This window comes from Panthera onca, chromosome C1 (genome assembly GCF_046562875.1).
Source record: "Panthera onca isolate mPanOnc1 chromosome C1, mPanOnc1 haplotype 2, whole genome shotgun sequence".
NCBI lineage: Eukaryota > Metazoa > Chordata > Mammalia > Carnivora > Felidae > Panthera > Panthera onca.
Window position 1 is genome coordinate 111,106,480 of NC_138346.1, and position 22,425 is coordinate 111,128,904.

Here is a 22,425-nt window from a genome sequence, read left to right on the forward strand (position 1 = left end):
GCAGGATGAGCTCTAGCCAGAAGGTTTTGGGGTGAGAATCCAGGTTTTGGGGTGAGAATCCAGGTAAAGCACGTGAGTAGCAGGCCCACCCCAGGAAGTGGCTGCTGTCGGTCATGGCGGGTGTGTGAAAAGGGGACAGCAGAGGAGGCAGCGGTGGGCTGGATGGGGTTGGGTGGTAGCTGGCCACAAGGGGGTGGGGGGCTGCTCTGAACCCAGGAACCCAGAGACTGAAGGAGCCCGGTAGGACCTGGTGGGACTTGTGGGAGTGGCAGGGCTACAGCCTAGTGCAGGGACGGGGTGAGCAGGGCAGGGCCCAGGAGCCTCCCTAGCCTCAGGCTCAGGAAGGCTTGAAAGGGGGCCTCCAACTTTAAACAGAAAGATGAAAACTCTCATCTTTGTGGGGAGGTATTTTCACGACTGACTTTGTCTGATGAGGACCCTGGCCCCACATTGCACAGTGGACATGTCCATCCTGTATTCCCGGATGGGGAGCCAGCCTGCAGACTCCAGATGAAATGTTTAGGGAGGGCCAATTCCAAGCTGTGTGGGGGGGAAGGGGTGTGGCTTGCTGCACAGGTCTTTCCACACTGGGGTTCCGTGTAGAATGCTTCCCTAGCAGGGACCCTGTTACCAAAGAGACACTCCCTCATGGATTCAGATGGTCAGCAAGGTTGGGGTTTGGATCTGAAGGTTGGGGTTTTAAGGGTTAGCCGTGTCTGTCCCTCACTCTCTCCCCCACGTGGGAAAGCTCTGGCAAGCAGGTGGCAGCCACTTTGCCCCCTGGGAACTAGTGGTGCCCCCATCTCCTGGGTTTCTGTCCCACCTCTCAGTTGTTCAGGGGCTCCTCTCTACAGGCAGCTGTGGGGGAGGAGGCCTCAGCCTCCCCTCCCCGCCCCTCCCCCAGTCCTTCCCCGACGACGACGATGTGGACAGGGCGAGGTAGGAGTGTCCAGATACAAATTCTGGCAGGGGAGGAAAAGGAGACCCCCTTAGGCCCACTAGCTCCAAGGTACACTTTCTAGGGTTTTCCATGTGACAGTCACTGGGAACTGACAGGCTACTGGCTCTCCCCAGGACCCTTGTGGAAACGCAAGGTCGGTGCACTAGGGCCCCCAGCTGTAACACCATCCAGCAACAGCTGGCCCCCACAACAGATCATTTTCCTGAAGGCAAGGCAATGAGCTGACTCCTTTTATCAGCCCTGTGGTCACACTGAGACCTTGGGCAAGGGCCCTCCCTCCCTGTCTTATCAGAGAACTAAAATCCATCAGGGCTGGTGGCCAAAACCACCTCACCTGTGTGGCATTTGTGCCCAAATGTTTATCTTTTTAGTTTTTATTTTAGAGAGAAAGAGAGAGCTCATGAGAGAGGAAGGGGGAGGGGCAGAGGGAAAGAGAGAGAGAGAGAGAGAGAGAGAGAGAGAGAGAGAGAGAATCCCAAGCAGACTCCATGCTCAGTGTGGATCCCAATGCAGGGCTTGATCCCACAACCCTGGGACCCTAAGCAGAAATCAAGAGTGGGCCACTCAACCGACTGAGCCACTCAGGTGCCGCTGAATCTGATCATGAGAGAACCATCAGACTGATGCAGACATTTTAAGGGACAAGTGGCCTATGTTAAAATGTCAGTGCTAAGAAAGGGAACAGGTGGGCGGTGCAGGCTGGGTCTCTGCTTGGTGAAAGGAGATGGGAGAAGCAGGACAGCTGAGCACCGCACAGTCCTCGGCTCACAAATAAGACCTGAGGACATCGTGGGCACAAGTAGGAAATTTAGACAGGGAATGTATGTTAGCTCGGATTACTGTGTTTATGTTAAATTTGAGGAGATGATAAAGGGTTGAGTTTCATAGCAGAATGTCATTCTTAGGATGTACATGCCTGAGTATTCTGAAGACTGCAACTTATTTTCAAATATTTCAGAAAAACGTGTGTGTGTCGGAGTGTATGTGTGAGTGCATACACACATATCTGTGTGTACTCGTGTGCACGTGTTTGCGTACAGAGAGAGCAAGTGTGAGTGCAGGACAGGAAGACGCGACAAAACGTTGACCTAGGTAAATCTAGGCTAAGTGTTTACGGGTGTCCATGAACTGTTCTTTTGCCTTGTCATCTGCAAATCTTTCCAAGTTAAAAGTGAAGGAGGAAGAGGTCACTGAGAAGCACACGGTGTCTGCGTTTCTCAGCCTCACTTTAAGCTGGGCTCCTGTTCTCAAGTGTTGCAATTAAGGACCACTAACCCCTGCTTCGTGGCGATGACAGGTCGACCTCTTCCTTTTGCAAAGGGCTGCCTCAGGGAGAAAGTGCGTGAACTCCTTTCTTCCTGGCTGCCTGCACCTGAGGGAGCCCCCGCTCCCGCGTCCATCCCTGTACTCGGATGCTCATTTTGAAAATCAAACCCAGAAGGTCTGGCCACGCCACGCCGGGCGGACGGCTGTTACCACAGACCACAGCACACCTGAGGCTCCTTGTCAAGGGTTTATTTCATCTGCTAACATTCATTCTTGACCTAGACAAAAACAATTAGATGATTATGACTTGCTTTTCCATCATCAACTCGTTTTTCTTGTATGAATAACCAAAAGATTTCTTCTCAACACTTTTTTCTTTTTTTTTAATAAGAAGCTATAAATAAATAAAGCTTTAAACGCTCCTGGGTTCAAGTGAAACACTTCCAGTTCCCAAAAAGGTCACAGACTCATTGCTTGGACAATTTTGCCGTCCCTGTTTCCTCCTCCAGGAGGAGATGTTGCAGGTCTGTGTGAGGAGTGGGTTGTCTGCTCACCGCGTGTTGCCTCTGTTTCCTCAGCCCTGTGCAGAGCCGCTGGGTGGGGCACCCCTTCAGTGGAGCCCCGGAAGGTGGTGGTGTCGGAGGAGGCACTACAGGCATGAGGAGCTTTCACCTCAATGCAGGTGGCCTGAGCAGAAGTGCTGGACTGGAGGCGTGAGGGGCCGAGGGGCATTGGCACCTGGTGCTGTCTCTGGGCGCCTTGGCCTGGGTGCTGGCCCCCCACAGGACCGCTTTCCAGATGCAGCAAAGAAACCAAGGAGAGACCCGTGTTTCCGTGTGAATTGGGACAACGGATCATAAGTTAAAACATTCCAATATGTACAAAACAGATCCTACACTCAAGGGGGCACACACAGGAAGCCGACTTCAGGAGGGCCGGGTGCCCAGGGGTTCAGGCAGAACGGGACTGAGCTTTCCACCAGGAGGTGGAATTGACCACCTCCTGATGAAAGCCACAGCAAGCCCCGAGCACCCCACATGCTTGTCCAAGACCCCAGAGGTCTCATGAACACGTCCCACCCTCCTCCCTGGAGCATGACTGCCCCAAAGGATGAGTGTCAGAACAGATCCCCCCCATGCTGACCTTCACTACCCCTTGAAAGAACCACTATACCACTTGGGCACTGGCCTGCTCAGCGTGACACACCCACTCTGCGGGGTGATCCTGGGTAGGTGTGGTGCCCATCCCAGCCTGCTAACCACTGCCCTTGGACTAGAAGATGAAGTGGTTGGTGTAGGAAGCAGGAGGTATGGGCACCATAACCTTTGCCAGGCAGGCAAAGACTAAAAGCTACTTCTTCCTGGGTACCTCTCATTTGACAACACTGTAGTGTTTCCTGTGCTATTGAAGGTTCCTTGCTTCCACACCTCTGGGGTGGCTGAGGAGAACCTGGGGCAGAGAGGAGGGCTCCTGGTAGAATCTGCCCTCGAGGCTGCTGTCCTCAGCAGACTGGCCGTGGCCCTCACTGCCCTCGTGAGGGAGGCTTGTAGCCCCCAGGCACGTGTGGGTCCTCACCTGGAGAGAGAGGGCACTCGTCCACCTTGGGTGTGGGACACACATTTTGATCCCAGAACCCAGGGCCTCATGTGGGGAGAGCACCCCCAGAGAAGACAGTGGCCTGGCCTCCTGGAGCACAAGACAGGTAGGGCATGGGGGAAGTGTCTACAATGGATATGGAACATGGCTTCTCCAATCTGCAGGGCTGCCAAGAACAGGGCCTGACCTGCTTGTGGTCAGGGGTTGGGCCAAGGGAAATGCAGGGAGAGGCCAGGGTGGGAAGGGCTGTGTATCTGGGTACTAGGGAGCCACTGAGAGCCATTTCTTCCAACTCTGATAATCTGAAAGCCTGAGTCCCCTTCCCTGGCCATAGCAAACCACTGTGGCCCCAAGATATGATTCATGGGCAGCAGGTACAGTTGGCTGTGTTCTAGCCAATGGAGGCTTGATTGTACTTCTGCACATGTGGTTGTGGGAACAGTGGGGCATGAGCCCCGAATAAATGTCTAAGTGATGACCCTGGGGCCAGGGATAGTCTTACCAAATCTCAGAGGGTCAGAATGGTAAATGGAGCAGGGGAAACTTTCTGCCTGAGCTGGTCTGGCTTGGTGGCCCAAAGGCCAGCTTGGGTGGGGAGGTACATAGACACAGGTGGTAGCATCCTTGGACACAGCCTTCCCACTCTTTTCTTACTCTCTGTCCACAGAGGGGGACAGTGCATGTGGGCCCATCTCCTTGCAGCCCTTCTTAGGCTGAGGACTGTGGAAAATGGGGGGGAAGGGCCCCAGGAGGTGTGCTTTGATCTCCTGACCCAAAGCAAGAAGCCAGACTGTGTGTTTTGACCTTGGGCCAGAGAGAGAGTGGGCTTCCCAGGGGCAGGCCAGAGTCTTCTCGGCTTCAGGCAGGGTGGGCCCTGACCATGAAGATGGGTGAGCTAGGAGCTCCATTCCTGAGGACACCTCAAGGGGCTGCCTTTGTGCCCAGAGAAGGGGCTTCACTCAGGCCCAGGGGCACTGGGGCCACTGGAGGCCAAGGGGCTGCCTGGGTGGCCTGATCCCGGAAAGGTGCCTGGAGCTGGTGTTGGGCCCCTGCTGGCCTGCAGAGCAGAAAGCCAGCAGGTGTGCACAGTGGGTGTGGGACGCGCTCCTGGCCCAAGTCCGAACTGCACTCTCTGCTGTTTCTTGTTTTTAGACCTTTGGCTGGCCGCCGTGTGTGAGCTGGGGCCAGGAGAGGAGGGACAGTCCTGGCCTGCGCAGGCCTGCCTGCGGCATCCCTCAGGCACGCTTTCCTCTGGCCAGGGGGTGGGGGCGGTGGTTTGCACTGGCAGATTCCTCAGACCCCGCCAGGCCGCCATGTCCCCACTCCCTGACCCTCATTCAGCACATCTACCTTCTGGTGAGCACATCTGGGACCCTCTTCCTACCAGAGTTCCGGTGGGTCAGTCCGTGTGTCTGACCTCACCCCCCGCGGGGCCACCCCCCACGACCGGCCACCACTACCACTTCTCGATGATGTGGCTCATGTAGTCCTCGGTGGGCACGCGGCCCGGCTCCTCGGCGTCCTCCCGCGGCAGCGCCTCCTTGGCGCGGTGCAGCAGGCGCTCCTCCCGGCTCTTGAGGCGCTGCTCCCTGCGCTCCAGCTGCCGCTTGTACTGGTAGCGCTGCTGGAAGAGGTCCTTGGCATAGTCGTAGAGCTGCACGTCCAGGTCATTAAGCTCCTCGATGCGCCGGATGGTGTCCTCGTCCACCTCCACACCGCCCGCCCGCGTGCTGTTGTACTGCATGAAGGGCCGGATGAACTTGAGGTTGAACGTCCGCTCGAACAGGTACTGCGTCTTGCGCTGGAACTCTGTCAGGCCGAAGAAGGCCATGCCCCGCAGATTCTTCTTGGCGCTCTCCAGCAGCAGCTGGGCCCGCTTGCCCTCGGGGATGAAGGACAGGTTGTAGCAGCCCACCAGGCTCAGGTCGGCCAGCATGCGCACCTGGCGGTTGTTGGCCAGGTTGTAGGGGCAGTCCATGAACTCCTGCAGCGTGCAGCCCGACCAGTCCGTGCCCTCATAGCAGGGTGGCAGCTCTTCGGGCGTGGGCGTGCGCCCATCGCACATGTGCAGCGACGTCTTCCAGGTGGCCCCCCGCTGCACGTGCCGCCACTCGCTCAGGTAGCGGGACACGGGGTCTCGCAGCAGGGTGATGTAGTAGAACTTCCTGTAATGAGATAGGGACAGGGGGTAAGATGAGGGCGCAAGTGCGGGGGGCGGGGGGCAGTATCTGGGGGCCATTTGGGGGTGGAGGGAGGAGGCTGGAGCTCCAAATCTGACTGCTTTGGGTCCATGTCGTGGGACCTCAGGCACCTCTGATACCAATCGTTACGTTTAGTTCTCCAAATGGCGATTTCTGAATGGGAAGCCCGGGAGCTGAGATGTGACACAACCTGCAAAGGGCACCACGGTCACCGTCACGTCTGCCAGGTGTGACTATCGCAGGGTCCTGCAGTGCCTGGCCTCAGTGCCTCCTGAATCCTGGCCCAGGGGCTTCCCCTGGACCCCAAGGCCACCCTCCTGTGTGCTCCCTCCTTAGGAAGGACAGCCTGTCTTTGCCCTGCACTGGGGCAGACCTACAGGAGCCCGTGCTCCCGGGGACCAGAGGCGTAAGGAAGTGCTCACAGCAGCAGGCTGCATGTGTGGGCCTGCTCAGGGCCTCCCACAGGCCCCCTGCACACCTGCTCCCGTGGAGGGCGGGCACCAGTAGACCACTCAACCCGGGACTCCCAGGTGACCCATAATTCATAATTATCTTGTCTCCCAGGAACTGTCTCCACCCCAGGAAGTCAGGCATCCCTCAAGATGCCACCTCCTTGTGCTATATGCAAGGGGCATCCATACCATTGGAGAAGTGACTCCCTGTGTAACAGGCACATCCCTGTCTAGCATGATGACTGGCCTGATGTCACCAAGACATAGCGGGCAGGGGGGCTTCCAGATGTTCCTGTGACAGGTGTGGTGTGTGGTGGTCAGCCCCAGAGGTTCTTCCTGGAAATGTCTCCTCCAGGGCTGGCAGAACTGGCAGCCTGTGCCTGGTGGGACGTCCCAGGCCAAGGCAAACCAGGGCTGGGGCAGGCAGCAGGAGCCCCCTGGGCCCCACACACCACTCCAGGGGGAGAAGCTCCAGGAATGCCCACCCCTACCCCCCTCCAGACAGCAGCACGGAAGCACATGCACATGAACCCCTCCTTACTGAGGCCCAACAGGGGCACCCGACTAACCCACCATCCCCCTCGCTAACCCCTTGGGGAGCTGCATAGAGCACCTCGGGGGGTCTGCTGGCAGCATGCTGATCTGACTGCACATCTCCCAGGGGGCCATGGGGTTGGCAGGGCGACTGGCAAAAGCAAAGGCAGTGGGGTACCTCCACATGTCCCCTCAGATGGAGGGAGGGACATCTAGAAAACTGCAGGGTGGCATCTTCATTAGGGAACTTGGGACCCCCAAGCAGAGCCTGGGCAGGGGGATAGTTAGCCAGTGGCTGGGGGGCGGGGGCCAGACAAAGACTGGTCCTGCAAAGCAGACTGCTGAGAGGAGCAGGGCAGGGACTGTGCCACCGGGAGTGGGGTGGTGGCTAAGGCAGACAGCAGAGAGAGCACCTGGGCAGAGGGAATCAGGGACCCCTTTCTCAGCAGGGAGTGGAGAGCAGGAAGGGCATCCTGACTCCCACCTGCTCCCTGAAGCCTGGGTTCTAGTCTGTGGTCTCTGCTCAGGTCCTCGTTTGATCTGGAAGCACCCTCCGCCCCTTCCCCCCCCACCCCCCTCAATACTGTGCCCCAGCCTAGGCTTCCAGCCTCTGCAGGCAGCTTATGTTCCAGCACCTGCAGGGGGGAGCCCTGCACCCCCACACTGGACCCCAGCTCCTGTGGAACACACCGTGGTGATTCTTGCTGCCCTTGAAAGATGAACAAAGGGCCACCTGCACCCTCTGTGACCACTGCACCTCCTTCCAACCCTCCTGCTGGCTCCTGGGGAGAAATTGCAGGGCCTTAAGCTGTGTCCTCTTCCCTCTCTGCTTCATCAGCTGACTCTGGCTCATCCTACAGACCTCAGACAGTGCCACCTCCCAGGGAAGCCATGAGGTAGACAGGGCTCCCCCTTGGGCCTCTGTCACAGCAGGAACTTAACACTGACCTCTCAGCTCATTTGACCAGAGCCTCCCTCAGGGGCGGGAGTGGGCAGGAAGGAAGCTGGCTCCTGTGTGTGTGCTAAGCTGGCTCCCCAGGGTTGAGACCGAGATGGATCCAAGGATTGAAGACAGAATGTGCCTCAAGGAGGTCACCTCACGTAGCACCTTCAGCCCCTAGTGGATGAAACCAAGCCCGGGAGGTTAAGCAGTTGCCTGGAGGTCCCCAATGGCTTTGGCAGTAGGGTGGGGTGAGTGGCCGGACAAGAAAGGTCAGTTCATTCAGGTGTCAACTTTGTAGGAATGAAGTATAAGACATTTATAAAGCCTGACCATGAGAAGTGCTTCTGAAGAGGACAAGACAGACAAGCAGACACAAAGCAATAAACACAGGGACACACCCAGAAACATGCATATAAAGAAATGCATCCACTGCTCTCACAGGTGTCCCAGAGGGGTCTCACAGGTGTCCTTAGGCCTCTTTGGGAGGCTGAGGGCTACTTGGACCTCCTCCCATTCTGTGGGACCCTGACTCCTCATATGGAAATGGGCCAGTGTGGTAGTTCCTCCTGGACACAGAAAAGCAGAGTTTGAGGTGTCCACTGACACAGAGGCATGCCCACTTGGCCCCAGCCAAGGCCAGCTGGGGGCCCCAAAGATGACCTCTGAGGGCAAGAACATACTGTGCACACAGAGCACCAGTACCCTTCCCCGAGTGTGCCCTCAGCCTTCAGCCTGGGGTCCTGTGTCAGCACTGCCCTCCATCCCACCACGGGGGTGGGCTTGGGGGAGCCCCAGCTGCTCCCAGACCCTCACTGGTCCCTGTGATGGGACCAGGACTCTCAGCCCTGTCACAGCTGGTGCCTGCAGGTCCTGGGGAGGCCGGGTATGGATACCCCTGAAATCCTTGGCCATTAATTTCTCTGACATGTTAGCCAGAGAGGTAACGTTCACTCAGTGACCTATAGCTGCCATCTGGACAGCCAAGGCTGATGGGAGGCCTGCCCGCCCACCTGTCCAGTCCCTCTGCTCACAGCCCAAGAGGGTGTAGGGCTTGCCCAGGGTCACATAGCAGGTCTTGAGGCAGGACGAGTCCAGGCTGCCTCCTCAGAGCCCGTGGTGTGAGCTGCCTGGGCCTGGTTAGACAGCTGCGCTCGTTCTGTCTGTCAGAGAGGCCTGGGTGTTGGGATCGCTGAGGGGTCTCTAAGGGTACAGTCACTGCTGGTGTATCTGGCAGGCTCCAGGAGATGCAGACGAGTCTTCTGGTCCTTAGAGCTTCCTGTTCATGCTCTGTGGTGAGGCCTGAGAAGCTGACTCCCCTGGGCCCCTTGAGCTGATGCTGATCTCACAGCCCTGTGTTCCACATGGGTGCTAAGAGGAATGGCTTCTCTCCTGGCCCAGCTGGTACAAGTGGGGCTCACCCATGCTAGGGTGACTGGGAAGGGTATCAGGATGGAACATGTGGTGTCTTCTCTGTGCAGGACATTGCCATGGCCTGGGCACCCCCCGCCCCCATTTCTGTCCCCCAGGCATAGCCTGTGGTGGAGAAAAAGGGCTCAGGCAGATTCTGGAGCCTGTTCGAGGGGCTGGCTACTACCCAGCTCTTGTTTGGACAGTGTGGGAGCCGCTGCAGCAGATACACACACCCGGGGCCTGTCAGCCTCCTCAGGAACTCATGAGCCTGACGCCCACCTCCACCTTGCCCACCCTGGCCCTCACCCTGGCTGCTACCATGACACTGCAGACAGCCCTGCCCATAGGCCTGTATCCTGGCCTGCTCCCAACTCCCCTACTCTGCCCTGTCTGTCCATTACACACACTACCAGACACACTGGCTGTTTATGTTCTGGTTTACTGTCCGATGAAAAGAAGGTATGAAGGCATTGACAAGAAGTGAACAGAAGGTAGGGTGTGGTGTGGGGGTAGAAGAACCCCCTGATCACCGACCACACCCCACAAGATGTGACCTGATGTACACTCTGTGAAGGTGCCGAGGGGCTCACGGCTCAGGGATATGAGGAACTAGGCAGGGGCCAAACAACACAGTCTGCACCCTCAGTGGTGTCCCCAGCACCTGCCCTTCCGTTCCCAGACAGCTGCCACCAGGCTAACCTAATCCCTGCCCTAGCCCCACCTCATGGGGAACTGGAGGGTCTCTGTCCCAAAGTTCTTCCTGCACGGACATCTGGGGTCCCCCATAAAACAGGGGGCTTTCTGCTTATCACTCTCCAGCAGGAGCTCATCCATTCAGATGAACTGAATGGAGCTCATCCATTCAGATGGCCCAAGTGCCAACCAACAAGGTTTCCAAAAAAAAAGGGGAATGAGGAAGCAGAGGAGAGGAGGAAATAATGAGAACTGCAGTATATGGTTCATTTAGCCTGAAATGGCCAAGTGCCCAGCAAGTGAATGTGGGGACCAGACCCAGGATTACAGAGATGGCCCATGCAGCACCTGGACAGAAGAACAGAATACCTGCAGAGGACTGGCTGTCGGGAGACCCAACTTCTCCACAGCAACATCATATGCTAAAAATCAATGGAGCACTGGCTTCTAGATGCTGTGAGAAAATGACCAGCGACATGTCAGATCCCACCAAACTATCCAGCAGATGTGAGGGCAGAGTGGAGACAATGTAGACATGCAAAGACTCAGGACATTTATTTTCCATGAATCTTGTTTTAGGAAGATATTGGACTATGAATCTCATTTAGTAAACAACAACAACAACAACAAAAGCATGGGAGACAGGAGCTCCAAACCAGGAGAGAGGTGGAGGGTGTCAACCGCACATCCCGCTGGGCCTCCAGGAGCAGAGGAGAAGGGGTTCCAGGAAAAACGGGGCCTGAATAGATTACCTGATGCAACAGAGCATTTGTGGGAAAAAACGAATGGTAGGTACACAGCAGATCTTTGGAATCACTTGGAAAAAATTACGTCTATGAACACAGAAAACAATGCAAGTAAAAAAAAAAAAAAGATTGGGCAATTATTAATTCCAGGAAAAGCAGGAAGTAATATGAAAAAGAAAGTATTCTACTAAAATCAGAAGTAAATAGTGCTTTTAGAGACATTATAATGTAAATACTGACTACTGATTTAATAAAAACTTGAGATTTTTACTCTACTTGGAGGATGTGCAAGGGCTTAAGAACATTTAATCTTCATCTACCCAAACAGAAAGCAAATACACAACGTTTAAATCAATAAATCAAGAAATAACACTATAAATTATTTAGAAATACAGAAGTAAATACATGAAGAACACTGAAAAGAGCCATAAGTGGTAATTTGGGGAGGTTGGAAAGGAAAAGCAGATCTGTTGGTTTTTACTATAAGCCTCTTGGAACTATTTGTCTTGAAGTGTGTATATAAACTGTTTTAACCAAAAACATGAAAAATACAACAATGAGGAAACTGGCCAAAGAAGCATATGGAAGGATGCTCTCCTTCCTTAGTCACGGAGGAAATGACACAGTGAGCTACAATGTGACTTAGACAGGCAACACAGAGGTGGGGCAATGCCAACTTCCAACTGCTCATGGGACGTGAGTCGGGGACAGTTGTTCCGGAGTGTCTTCACTGGAAAGCTGTGACCCAAGACTCCTCTCACAGGCGTACAACCCAGGGAAGCCCTGTTCAAGTGCACTAAAGACATGGACAAGACCACCCACGGCCACACCGTTGCTGACAGCCTCACACGTCTGCTGCAGTGGCATGTGAACATAAACTGCGATATTCTTCCAACAGAGTGCGGCTCAGTAATAAATGAACAGAACAGACTATAGTTACAACAACTCGGGTGAATTTGAGAAATAAGATGTTGCAGAGAAAAAGCAAATAAAGAAAATGTAATAAAGTATGATGATACTGTTTAGAGTTTCCAAATATAAACACAACCAAAGAAAATACTATTGACTGATACATATGTAGATATCAATGTCAGTTAAAAAAAGAAAAAAGGCAATGAGGGGACACACATGAAAATTCAAGGCAGAAGTCAGCAGTGGTGTGTACTGGGGCAGGAGGGTCGCTGGGGTGGTACCAGTTCATGGTGGCTTCTGTCATGTGGATGGCGCCCTCACTCTTAAGGCAGGCGATGGGGGTGTAGGTGTTTATGTTTTATTTCTTATGTACGTTATGCAAATTCTTTTGTAAGTTTAGAAAACACTTTGTGATAAGTTTAAAAAAGTTTTACAAACAAAACCAAGATTCGTGCCAGCAGGCCTTGCAGGTAAACTGACATTCTTGCCAAACCGGGAGTCTTGGTTCCCCAAAGTACGCCAGTCCCTTCCATCTTGCCCCCATGCTCCCTCTGCCTGCAACATCCCCCCCTCCCACCGCCAGTGCCTCCAACTCTAGGGGTTTACTGCCCTTCGCCCTTCCTTCGTGCCCCTCTCACTTCCCCTTCCTACTTGCTAACACTCCTACAGTGAGTAGGGAGAGGTCTGTGGAGGATCCCCTGTGGACATCACCTCTGGGGATGGTGATGGTGGCTAGTTTTCCAGGCTAGCAGGGGCTGCTTTTGGCTTGTGAACTAAGCACGCATTAATGAGCTAGCTGCTCCATGACCTCTAGGAGGGAACCACCACTTCTACCAAGCTGGAACATCCAGTTGGTGTCTGGCTTCCCATCCAGGGGGGTCTTGAGGTGCAAACAGGGTCAGCACCACTCCTGGGGCTCTTCAGTGGGGTCAATCCCAATGTGAAGACTCTAGTGACTTGGCTGGCAAGTTAGGCTCTGTTGGGGTGGCAAGCTTCTGGTACCTTCTCTGAGCAGAGCCCTACACTATATCCTAGCTAAAGTGGGTGGCCATGGGACCTGACCTCTAAAACAGGTCTCTGCTGTGCCCTAGGACAGGCCCAGGATCACCCAGAGCACGTCCCAACCAGACTGTCTTGCCTGTGGCTACAGAGCAGGGCTGACAGCACCATTACTCCTGAACAGGGAGCACACAGGGACCGGAGGGGTGGTGACCAGGCCCTGCTACATCTCCCCTCGCCACCAGCGGGTGCTCAGCACCACTCATCTGGTCAGTGCCCTGGCTTGGCAAAGGACACAAACTGGCAACGCCCCCAGGTCCCTCCCAGCAGCGACAGCAGCCAAGGTTACAGGCTCACAGCATGCCAGGCACAGCCTGGGGGCAGGCGCTTCTCGCCTTTCACAGAGGAAGAGTCCCAGGCTCGCAGCTATTCAGTGTTCTAGCGCTCTGGGCTGGGTGGGGTGGGGTCAACAAGGGCAGTGGGAGGGGCAGGGAGGCTTCTCAGAGAGGGTGGGGGCACAGCCTGTCCCAACCAGAGGGAAGGGCAATGGAGGCTCAAGGGGCAGGCAGGGCCAGACCAAGAAGGGTCTTGTTCATTCCACAAGAGAATGAGTTCCAAAGGGAAAGGGCACACAGTGCAGCATCCACATGGATTTCAAGAATAAGTCATGGGACTTCAAAGACATTTTGTGCTGTGAAATAATTCTAGTCCGCACGCCTGCGATCACTCCTGACACCCTGCAGGGCTTATCGCCTGTATCATGCATTCTTGAGTTCATTACGTTAGTTGTAATGCTTTCTGTGAACCTAGCTGCTCTGACATTTTTGTGTGCACTGGTTTAGCATGCCCCACAGTCACGCAAGATCCTAGAGGGCAAGGAATGTGCCTTGTTCTTGGGTCCTAACACTGCTGTCAGGCAGTGGTCAGCTCCAGAGTCTTAAGTGTGAGTTTTTATGGGACAACTGTAGCCCTGGAACCCTGCTTTGTTGACAACACACAGACACTCTGGGAAAGTTCTGCAAAATGCAGCAAATGAGCTTTGAGTTCCTTCCTGGAGGAGGGGGTGGGGGGCAGGTGGGTGGACAGCTAACAGGAGGCTCCTGCTCTGCTCCTGCGCTGGGATCAGGGAGGTGGCACCCTCTCGCTCTGTCCTCAGGAGGCCCTCTCCCTCCTGCCACCTGCCTGTGGGCATCAGGCAAGTAGTCCACAACCCTGACTCGGTATAGCTCAAACTTTATCACTTATGTGAAACCTGGGTTCATGAGGCGAGGTGACAGGTCCAAGGCCAGAGCCCACACCTGTACTGTGTAACTGGACATTGCTGTCCCAGAAGCACCCACCTCCTGCCCCTCACACCAGTGGCCAGAGGATGCTTCATTTTCCCTTCTCTGCCCCGAGAGTGTGGGTCTGATCTGAACACAACCACTCCTGACTCTCCTCTGGCAGCCCAGGGCTCTGACCAGAAACCAGACTTGAAACCCGGCTCAGGCAGAGAGAAGCCTGGAGCTGAGGGCGGGGGTGGGGTGGGGAGGGTGGAGGGGATGTACAGGATTCTGTGGCTGGGGGAAGGGCCAAGTGGGCATCAGCTTGCAGGAGTCTGCCCTAATGAGAAGGGCTGGGGGGCGGGGCAGCAAAGTCGCTGCAGAAAGCTGATAGAGTATTAGCTCCCGCAGGAGGCATGGAAGCCAGGCAGGGAGGGGACAGTAGACACACAGCACAGATGTCTATAGCCGAGGATGTGTGGACGAGCCCGTGCCCTCCCAAAACAGCACTCTGTGATCACCACTCGGCAGGGAAGAAGAGCACGATTAGGTGGCTGCCTGAGGATGGTGAGATTATGGACTCTAACATTTCAGTGTAAAATTTTCAAACTTACAACAATGTTGGAAGTCTAGGCAACACCCACATGTCCAAGTAGGTTCCTTTAACACTGTCTTTACACATTTCTGTGTTGTCAGCAATGAATGCACTGTTATTTAAATAACTGAAATAAAGTAACAACTCTGCTCTCTGGAATGGGGTGCCGTTGCAAAGGGTCAGGTTTGTGCTGTTCGTCCTCTATGACAAAATGCCAGCTGGCTGATGTCTCGGAGTGGCACGCTCACCTCCTTCCTGAGCTGCTGGCTCCCACGGCAGGGCTTTTGTGAACGAGGGCCCAACCCACCAGTCTCTAAACCCAGACCATGAAATAAAGGCAGATTTTTCTAGCCAGTGCCAACAGAACTGTAGCTCCCTTATGTGGGTGAGGGCACTGTTATTTACCGTCAGAATTACAAAGTATTTAAAAAAAAAAAAAAAGACCTGCTGTATTACTTCTGGATACATAGTCAAGGGAGAAGACTAATGCTCTGGAGGACCGGCCACTTTCTCCCACCTTGGTTGACTCAGGGGGTCCCAGAGTGGCCAGGGAAGCTCCATGAGGGGTACTCACACCCCCTGCTGCCCTGTCACATTAGCCCTCCCAGGGCCCAGGAATCCCCCTTCATGAGGACAGAGGCCACATGGTGAGGTCAGGATCTGGAGGATTAGTGCTTCACAACCACACTAAGAGGTACCTGGGAATTCAGAGGGAGGACTCCAAAGAACCTGCCCAGGTAGGTGGGAGCTGACTGCAGCACTCCAGACTTAGCTTGTGGGCTGGCTGGGGCTGGTATGCCGGGAGCCCTGCTTGCTCTGCTTACGGTCTCACCCCAGGGCCTATGGCTGGCTCCCTCACTGGGGCCTGGGTCCATGTTATGGGTTCAGGGGTGGCCAGAGCCAGGAGCTGTGGCCTGACCTGCTGTGATTAGCTCACTGAGCTAACCCCATCAGAACTGCTCTCTGCCGACACTAAGCCAGGTGCTGGTAACCCCAGGGTGCATGGCCTGGTGGCTCCTGCAGTCTGGTCCTGCTGTTCCCGTTGGCCTGCTGGCCTTGGAAAGGGCTGCATGTGCAGGAGGGCAGCTCTGGGGAATGCAGCTCACACAGTAAGATGACCCAGCACCGAATCCAGATGGAGGATTGATTGCCTTACAAAATGCAAGTCAGATTTTAGCTCTGATTCTCCATGATTGCCCTATGTGGGGCTGGCTGCCTCCTCCTCCTTCCTGTGACAGGAAGAGGCCTGCAGGTGCAGCTCCCCCGGGTGGGCGCCTGGCTGGCTGTCAGCTGGGTAATCTCTCCTCTCTGAACCAGGATTCTCATGTGCATCATTAACAGGGCCTGGCTGGGTGAGCAGTGCAGACTGAAGGGAGAGGTGGCAGAGTGAGAGGGAGGGAGAGGCAAGTGCTGGCATGGGCAGTAGGAGGATGGCTGGGGGAGATGAGCCAGTTCCAGGCAGGACAAGAGTTACCGGGAACCTGCGAGTGAATGGATTCTCCACTGGCTCTGGCCATGATTTCCGTCCCCACACCATACCCAGTGCTGCAAGAGCAGGCCCCACAGGGCCCAAGAGCATGGCACTCCTGACAAGCCCCTGCAGGAAACACCTAGATCACCAAGTGCTGAGCTGGCAGTGGCAGGCTGGGGAGCCCCCTCTCCAAAAGCACTGTAGAAAATGTCTGTGTAAGGCTAACCCTTCTTCGGTAACATGTCCACAGAGCAGCTGTGGTCAACTGATTCTGCTTCTAAAAATACCTAGGTCCAGAGAGTGGCCCCATGACCTCAGTGATCAGTGGCTGGGTACGCGCAGCCGTGGCCAGGTCCCACCCCTCCCCCCAGCCCCTTGCGCCTCGGGACTCTCAGTGCCAAGCCCGTAGCTCATACAGTTCTTGGCAAAACACCAGAATAGGCGCTCTTAGGTGAGCACAGGCTGACCAAGCCCCTCACTTATCACACAGTGACATTTGAGGTCCAGGTGACTGGGCTGGCTGGAGAGGTTGGGTGGGGGGCCTTACGCAGAAAGACAAATGGCTGGCCCAAGACTGGGTCCTGAAGGCTGAGCTGTGCTTGGGAAGGCACTGGCTGGGCTGGCTGGCCTCACAACTGGGCTCCCTGCCCTGCCCACTTCCAACAAAGTGAGGAGGGCCTCAGCTTGCCCCGGTGAGCTAAATTCCTACAGTGGGAAGGGCATTCAGCTGCAGGGAGCAGCATTCACCTGGGACCCCAGGTGACTCCTCAGGCTTAGGAAACAGCATGGAAGTCCCTGAGGAGGAAGAAGCCCAGGAAATGTTTTGTGACGTGTGGCTGTGTAACTAAGCCTGGCCATTAGGATGTGAGGAGAGACACCTTCTTCCCTCTGTTCTCTGGCTGGCTGGAGTGTAGCTGTGACTGCAGAGTGCCAGCAGTTATTTTGGATCACGAGGCAGAAAGCCCTGCTCTCTGGGGATGGGAGAGCTTAGAAACAGAACCTGGGTTCTCAGTGATTCCTATGGCTGCACCACCTGGCCTGCCTACAGTGGGCTCCTTTTCAAAAGGAGAGGAAAAATGGCTTACTTTAGTCTCTGAAACTAATCCATCTATTCAGGGCCAATGCATAAGGACCTGGGCATGATCAGAGGATAAGCTCCTGGGGTGGGGCCAGCCTGGGGTGTCAGGGACTCAGTAGTGACTGAATTAATTAATTTGGTGAACCTTAGTGCTTTACCCTGCTCAGCCTGGACACTCATAGACATTCTGCGGAAGGAAATATTACCATTTTGCAGATGAGAAAGAAAACTGGGCCCAGAGAGGTTCAATAGCAAACCTAGCCACAGAACTGGCTGGTGGTAGTGCTGGAGTTGGAGCTCAGGCCCACCTGGACCCAGACTGAAAGTGCCTGATGAGAACCCATGGAGTCCCAGCCCCCAGCAAGCACTTAAATGTCGCTTGGCAAGGCTGGCCCCCAGCCACCTGCTGACCGCTCACCAAACCACAGCCAGAGGCAGTGGTATTTTCTTTAAGTAAACTATGAATATAATTTACAATCTATTTCCTTTAAAGTACAGTGAGTTCATTGAGAGTGGTCTCTGTAGAGAAAAAGACACATCCAGATCTGCAGCTAGGATGCAACAATGTGGACCTGAAAACACTTTATACAGCCACTGTGACTGTTCTCCTGACACAGTTTCCCTGGAGCGTCTGTCTTGGGGAGCAGAGAGCTGGAGCCCTGACTTTGGCCCAGCCCAAGCAGTTCCTGGCTGTGGGACGCTGAGTGGGCCTCCTGGATGGTCTCTCCTATGGTCATGCACAGCCCTCCAGCTCCTCCTGTCTAATGACACATGGTCACCAACACTGCTGCAGGCACAGAGCTGGGGCAGAGACCTAACAGCACTCCTGTCCTCTGCTGGGAAGCCCAATGGGTGAGACCTGTCCTACAGGGCTGCAGGACACATGGCTGGTAAGCCTGACTCTCACAGGGTAGAGGCAGGGAGCAGCAGGGGTGAGAACAGGGCTGCTATGAGCCCCCACTCCCTCCCCACTGCTGTCCCACAGTCCAGCTCCCAGGGAGGAGCCCGTGCCCCTAATAACCCCCATCTGAACGAGGAAGAGGGCCTGGTCAGAGGCCTAAGTGTGTCCAGGGTACATGAACCACATGGGCCCGCAGCTCCAGACAGGCATCTCTGATCTCCCCCCAAACAACCAAATTCCAGGTTCTTTGGGACCCAAGGTCTCCAGGATCAGCAGGGTGTGTAGGGGAGGAGTGGTAAGGCTCTGGCTCCAGCATGCAGTGCACCTCCTATACCCCCCGGGCTGGTGTGCACACTTGAGCCTAATGTTGGGCCCTCACTATTGGGAGGGGCTGTCAGAACAAAAGGACATACAAGCAGAGGTCTTGTGTGAAAGTGCCAGCAGGCCAAGGGGAGGGGACTGTGCGACTTGGGACACTGGAACCTGAGGGTGGGTTCTTCCAGCAAGCTCCTGACAGCAGAGGGACCTTCCCAGGCATCCCCTGCCTGCAGATTCATGCACTGGCTCATCTACCCACATGGGCATCCCTGCCTGCTGTGGGCTCAGGCTGAGGCCCTACCCACCAGAGGGAGTGGTACTGGGAGCCGGGAGCTCCCACCCCTCCCCTGTGCTCCCAGGAAGCCTTCCTGGTCATGAGGCTGGGAACATAAAGGCGACAATGGGGTGAGATGAGGGAGCTCTCTGCATCCTGTGGATTGGGTTTGAGGCATCTTTATGGAGGGGTCCATCCAGTGTCAGACTCTGCCAGCTCTCTCCCTACCAGGGGGCCTGGGGAGAATGATGACCCCCATGAGCCTTACTTCCCATCTCCTGGGCCTCCCATGTTCCTATAAACACCTGGTGAAAGCAGTGTGTAAAAGAGCATTACAGCCTGGATGCTGAGGGACCCATAGCCCCAGGCAGATGCGAGGAGCCCAGGCAGGTCCAGGAGGTGTGAGCCTGGTGATCTGTCCCCTCTCTGCCTCAGGGCTCAGCACCCTGGCCTGGGCTCCACGGTCCCCTCTGTCTGCCTTACCCTTTTCTCCTTAACTGGAGCACCTGTTGCATGCAGGACGCATACCACTCTGCCCTCCAATGGCACCTGGAAGGGTGGGGAACGTGGCCAGTGCCAGGAGCAGAAAGGGGGGTGCCTAATTCCAACTCTGGGTCCACTGGGGCCTCGGAGGTGTGACATGTGACCTGACATCTGAAGGACAGGGAGGAGCAGCGTTCCAATAAATCCGCAGAGGAGGAAGTGGAGGGGCGCCAGGGGAGGAGGGGAGGTAGGCCAGGGGAGGGCACAGCCAAATGCAGGGGAGCTCGTGACTTCAATAAGGAAAGAACAGTTATCAAGCAGTGGGGAAAATGAAGTTTCTGTATTTGTTTCAAAATTCCCAGGTGACAAAATACGAAGAAAAACAAGTTGATTAGTTTAGGCTTAGAAAATAACCTCCATAGCCTCCCTCCACCTCCCCTGGCAACATGTGCGGTTCTGTGAGTGGATGACAACATCCCATCTACAAACAAGGCTAGCAAAGCTTCAGGACAGCACTACAGGCTACTCAGCCTCTTGGCCCTGTGGCACAGAGAACTGAGGCACAGCCTGGCTGGACCCCACAGCAGGCGGCTACTTTGTGTGCATTCTAGGGGCTTGAAACCCTCACCTTCCTCTTTGGGCCCCCCTGACCAGGCAGCTTCCCTGGGGGAAGCCGAAGCTTTTTCTCCCAGGATCCCTGACTTTGGTGATCCCACTGATCACCCATGGGAGACCCATGGGGCAGGAAGTGACTTAATCATCAGGCCAACGTGCTCTATTGGGTGCTGTGGAGGCACACCCACTACACCCAAGCTGGCACAGACTGGGAGAAGATGCTAAGCCAGGGCTGGGGTGCCATGAGGGGCCCTCCTGGCCCAGCCTCTCTGTGCTGCTCACTCTTGGTTCTTTTTTTTTTTTTTTTTAAAGTTTATTTATTTAGTTTTTGAGAGAGACAGTGCAAGCAAGGGAGGGGCACAGAGAGAGGGAGAGAGAAAGAATCCCAAGCAGGCTCCACACTGCCAGTGTGGAGCCCAATGTGGGACTCAAACCCACGAACCGTTGAGGTCATGCCCTGAGCCGAGACCAGAGTTGGATGCTTTAACCGACTGAGCCATCCAGGTACCCTGCTCACTCTCCATTCTTGACCAGGGGTGAACCCTAACAGCATCTCAGGACACCTCTAGGACCTGGGGCTGGGCGTGCTCTAGCACGAAAGTCTGGGTAAGGCTGCTTACCCTGGAAATGCATTTCCCAGCCATGTGCAGGGACAGGTGCCAGCGCGCACAGCCAACGTGCACGAGCCCCCAGCAGGCTTCTTGCTGGGGAGTTGTTTTCCTGATAGCACTGACACTGAGGTGCCCAGGGAGCTGCACAGTGAGGGCTGGGCCAGCCAGGCTCACAAGAGCCCCTCCTGGCAGGTGACCACAAAGGCTGTGACTGCTTGGCATTCTGGAAGCTCTGCTGAGGGAGGGGGCCACAGCCTCCCAGTGAGGCCAGGCTTGGGGCTGCTCTCCGACGAACCAAGTGCAGGCCTTTCCAAAAGAAAGGGGTGGCTGATAGCATTCTGGGAGACTGCCCGCTGTCCCCAGATCCACCATGGCTGTGGTCAGCCCCCGCCCTGGACTCCCTCCTGAGCAGCACTAACGGCATCCTTCTCCGACTGCACCCAGCTCCTGCCGGCTGCTCCCGGCAGTGCCCTGCCTAAGTGGGTGCTGACCTGCAGGTGAACCCAGCCAGGCCTCCAGGTGCCATCGGGCTGTTCACGCTGCACGACGGCTGCCTGCCTGGCACCTTCTGGCTTCTGACCCCCGGAAGGCGAGACTTCCGCCACACATGCAGACCTCAGGGTGAGGGGAAGGTGAGTGTCTGCTCCTTCTTGGGTGGGGCCGGGTGCTTGCGGACTGACTCAGCCCAAGACCTGCCTCCAGAGCCTTGGCCTCTGCTGGTTGCCAGCTTGAACCCCGGCCGACGGCTCGCAGGCCTCTGCTGAGGCTCCTTCCCCGAATCCTCACAGCCTGTACTTGCAGACCTGCCACAGCCACCTGGGCCCAAGGAGGAAGAGGTGAGGGCCCGTGAGTGAGGCGGGAAGTGGTGTCAGGCCCTGCTAGGGTGTGCAGCATGCGTGTCAGGAACGCCCGCTCCTGCCGTTTGCCAGGCAATAGCAGCTTCTGGGTCTGTGCGCCAAGATACACCCTACAGCCAAGACAGAGCACGGAAGGCCCACGCAGCACGCTGCAGCTCAGTGGACACTGTCCCTGCCAGGCTGCAGACAGCTCAGGGCTTAACCCGAGCTCAGGGCACACGGCTTGATACCTGTGCCCAGCAACTCCATGCCAACTGGACACACAGCCTTTTTGGGGACTCTGCAATGACACAGAAGCAGAAGCATGTGCCAGCTGAGGAGAAGCACCACTTCAGGGCTCGTGTCATGATTTGACGCCATTCTGGAGAAACATGAAGATGGGACAGAAATATAACAGGCCAAACGCAAACAGGGCTTGTCCCAGGGCCTGGAGCTCTCGGTAGCTTTGTCTTCTGTTTTTAATTTTTCTCATATTCTTCCAATTCTATACAACCAGGCATGTGTCACAAAACAAACAAGACACAAAGACTAAAAGCCCTTTAGGTACCTGATCTAATAGGATTTTCTCACAGGAGGGGCAGAGTCAGAAGCCTGGCAGGCTCTGGGCCTCCCAGGAGCCACTAGGATGTCTCTGAAACCATGAGGCCACCAGCTGTCTGCTTTTCTGGGGGTCAGGAGGGCCGGAGCTGGTCTGAGGACCACTGGGACTCCCTTTAGGCTCCACCCGCTGACCCCACAGCTGGTGTCCAGTCCCACGGAGCCTCTCAACAGACAGGAGGGGGCTGATCCCCCCTCTTTCATGCGCACACATCACCTGAACAAGCACACAGCATGCTGGGGAAGGATGGCTTTACGTGCTCTCTGAACGTAAACTATTTTTCCCCAGAAAATAGAAAATCAGAGTGTCAATGGCACACTCTAGACAGAACCATCTGATGCCCAAATTAACTGCAGTGTCCCACTTTCTGCCACCCTGTGGTCCCTGCTGACCCAGCTCTGCTCTCCCAGGTAGGGCGGCTACCTCTGGCCGATGTGCTGGGAGAGCCGCCACCTCAGCAGCAACCCCTGGTCCTGGGGACTGGGGACACCGACGGATCTAGAACCAAGAGACCCTCCACCAAGTGCTTCAGTGGGGGTGGGAGGAGAGAGGTTGATGCTTGCTGTAAGGAGCAGGGCCTAGCAGGCACTCACTCACTCTATTCTTATGACTTCTGGGGTGGGCACCACTATTCAATTCCCTCTGGCAG

At 55.6% G+C, this 22,425-nt stretch overlaps 1 protein-coding gene across 1 annotated transcript in view; it reads right to left on the reverse strand.

Annotated features, from left to right (window-relative positions):
- Positions 1-2,461: 2,461 nt before the first annotated feature.
- The window catches only part of HS6ST1 (heparan sulfate 6-O-sulfotransferase 1), a 46,280-nt gene continuing 26,316 nt past the window's right edge, over positions 2,462-22,425 (reverse strand). The window contains exon 2 of the mRNA XM_060624689.2: positions 2,462-5,988. Coding sequence (XP_060480672.1) covers positions 5,280-5,988 — 709 coding nt within the window. The 3' untranslated portion in view covers positions 2,462-5,279. The remainder of the gene's footprint in view (positions 5,989-22,425) is intronic.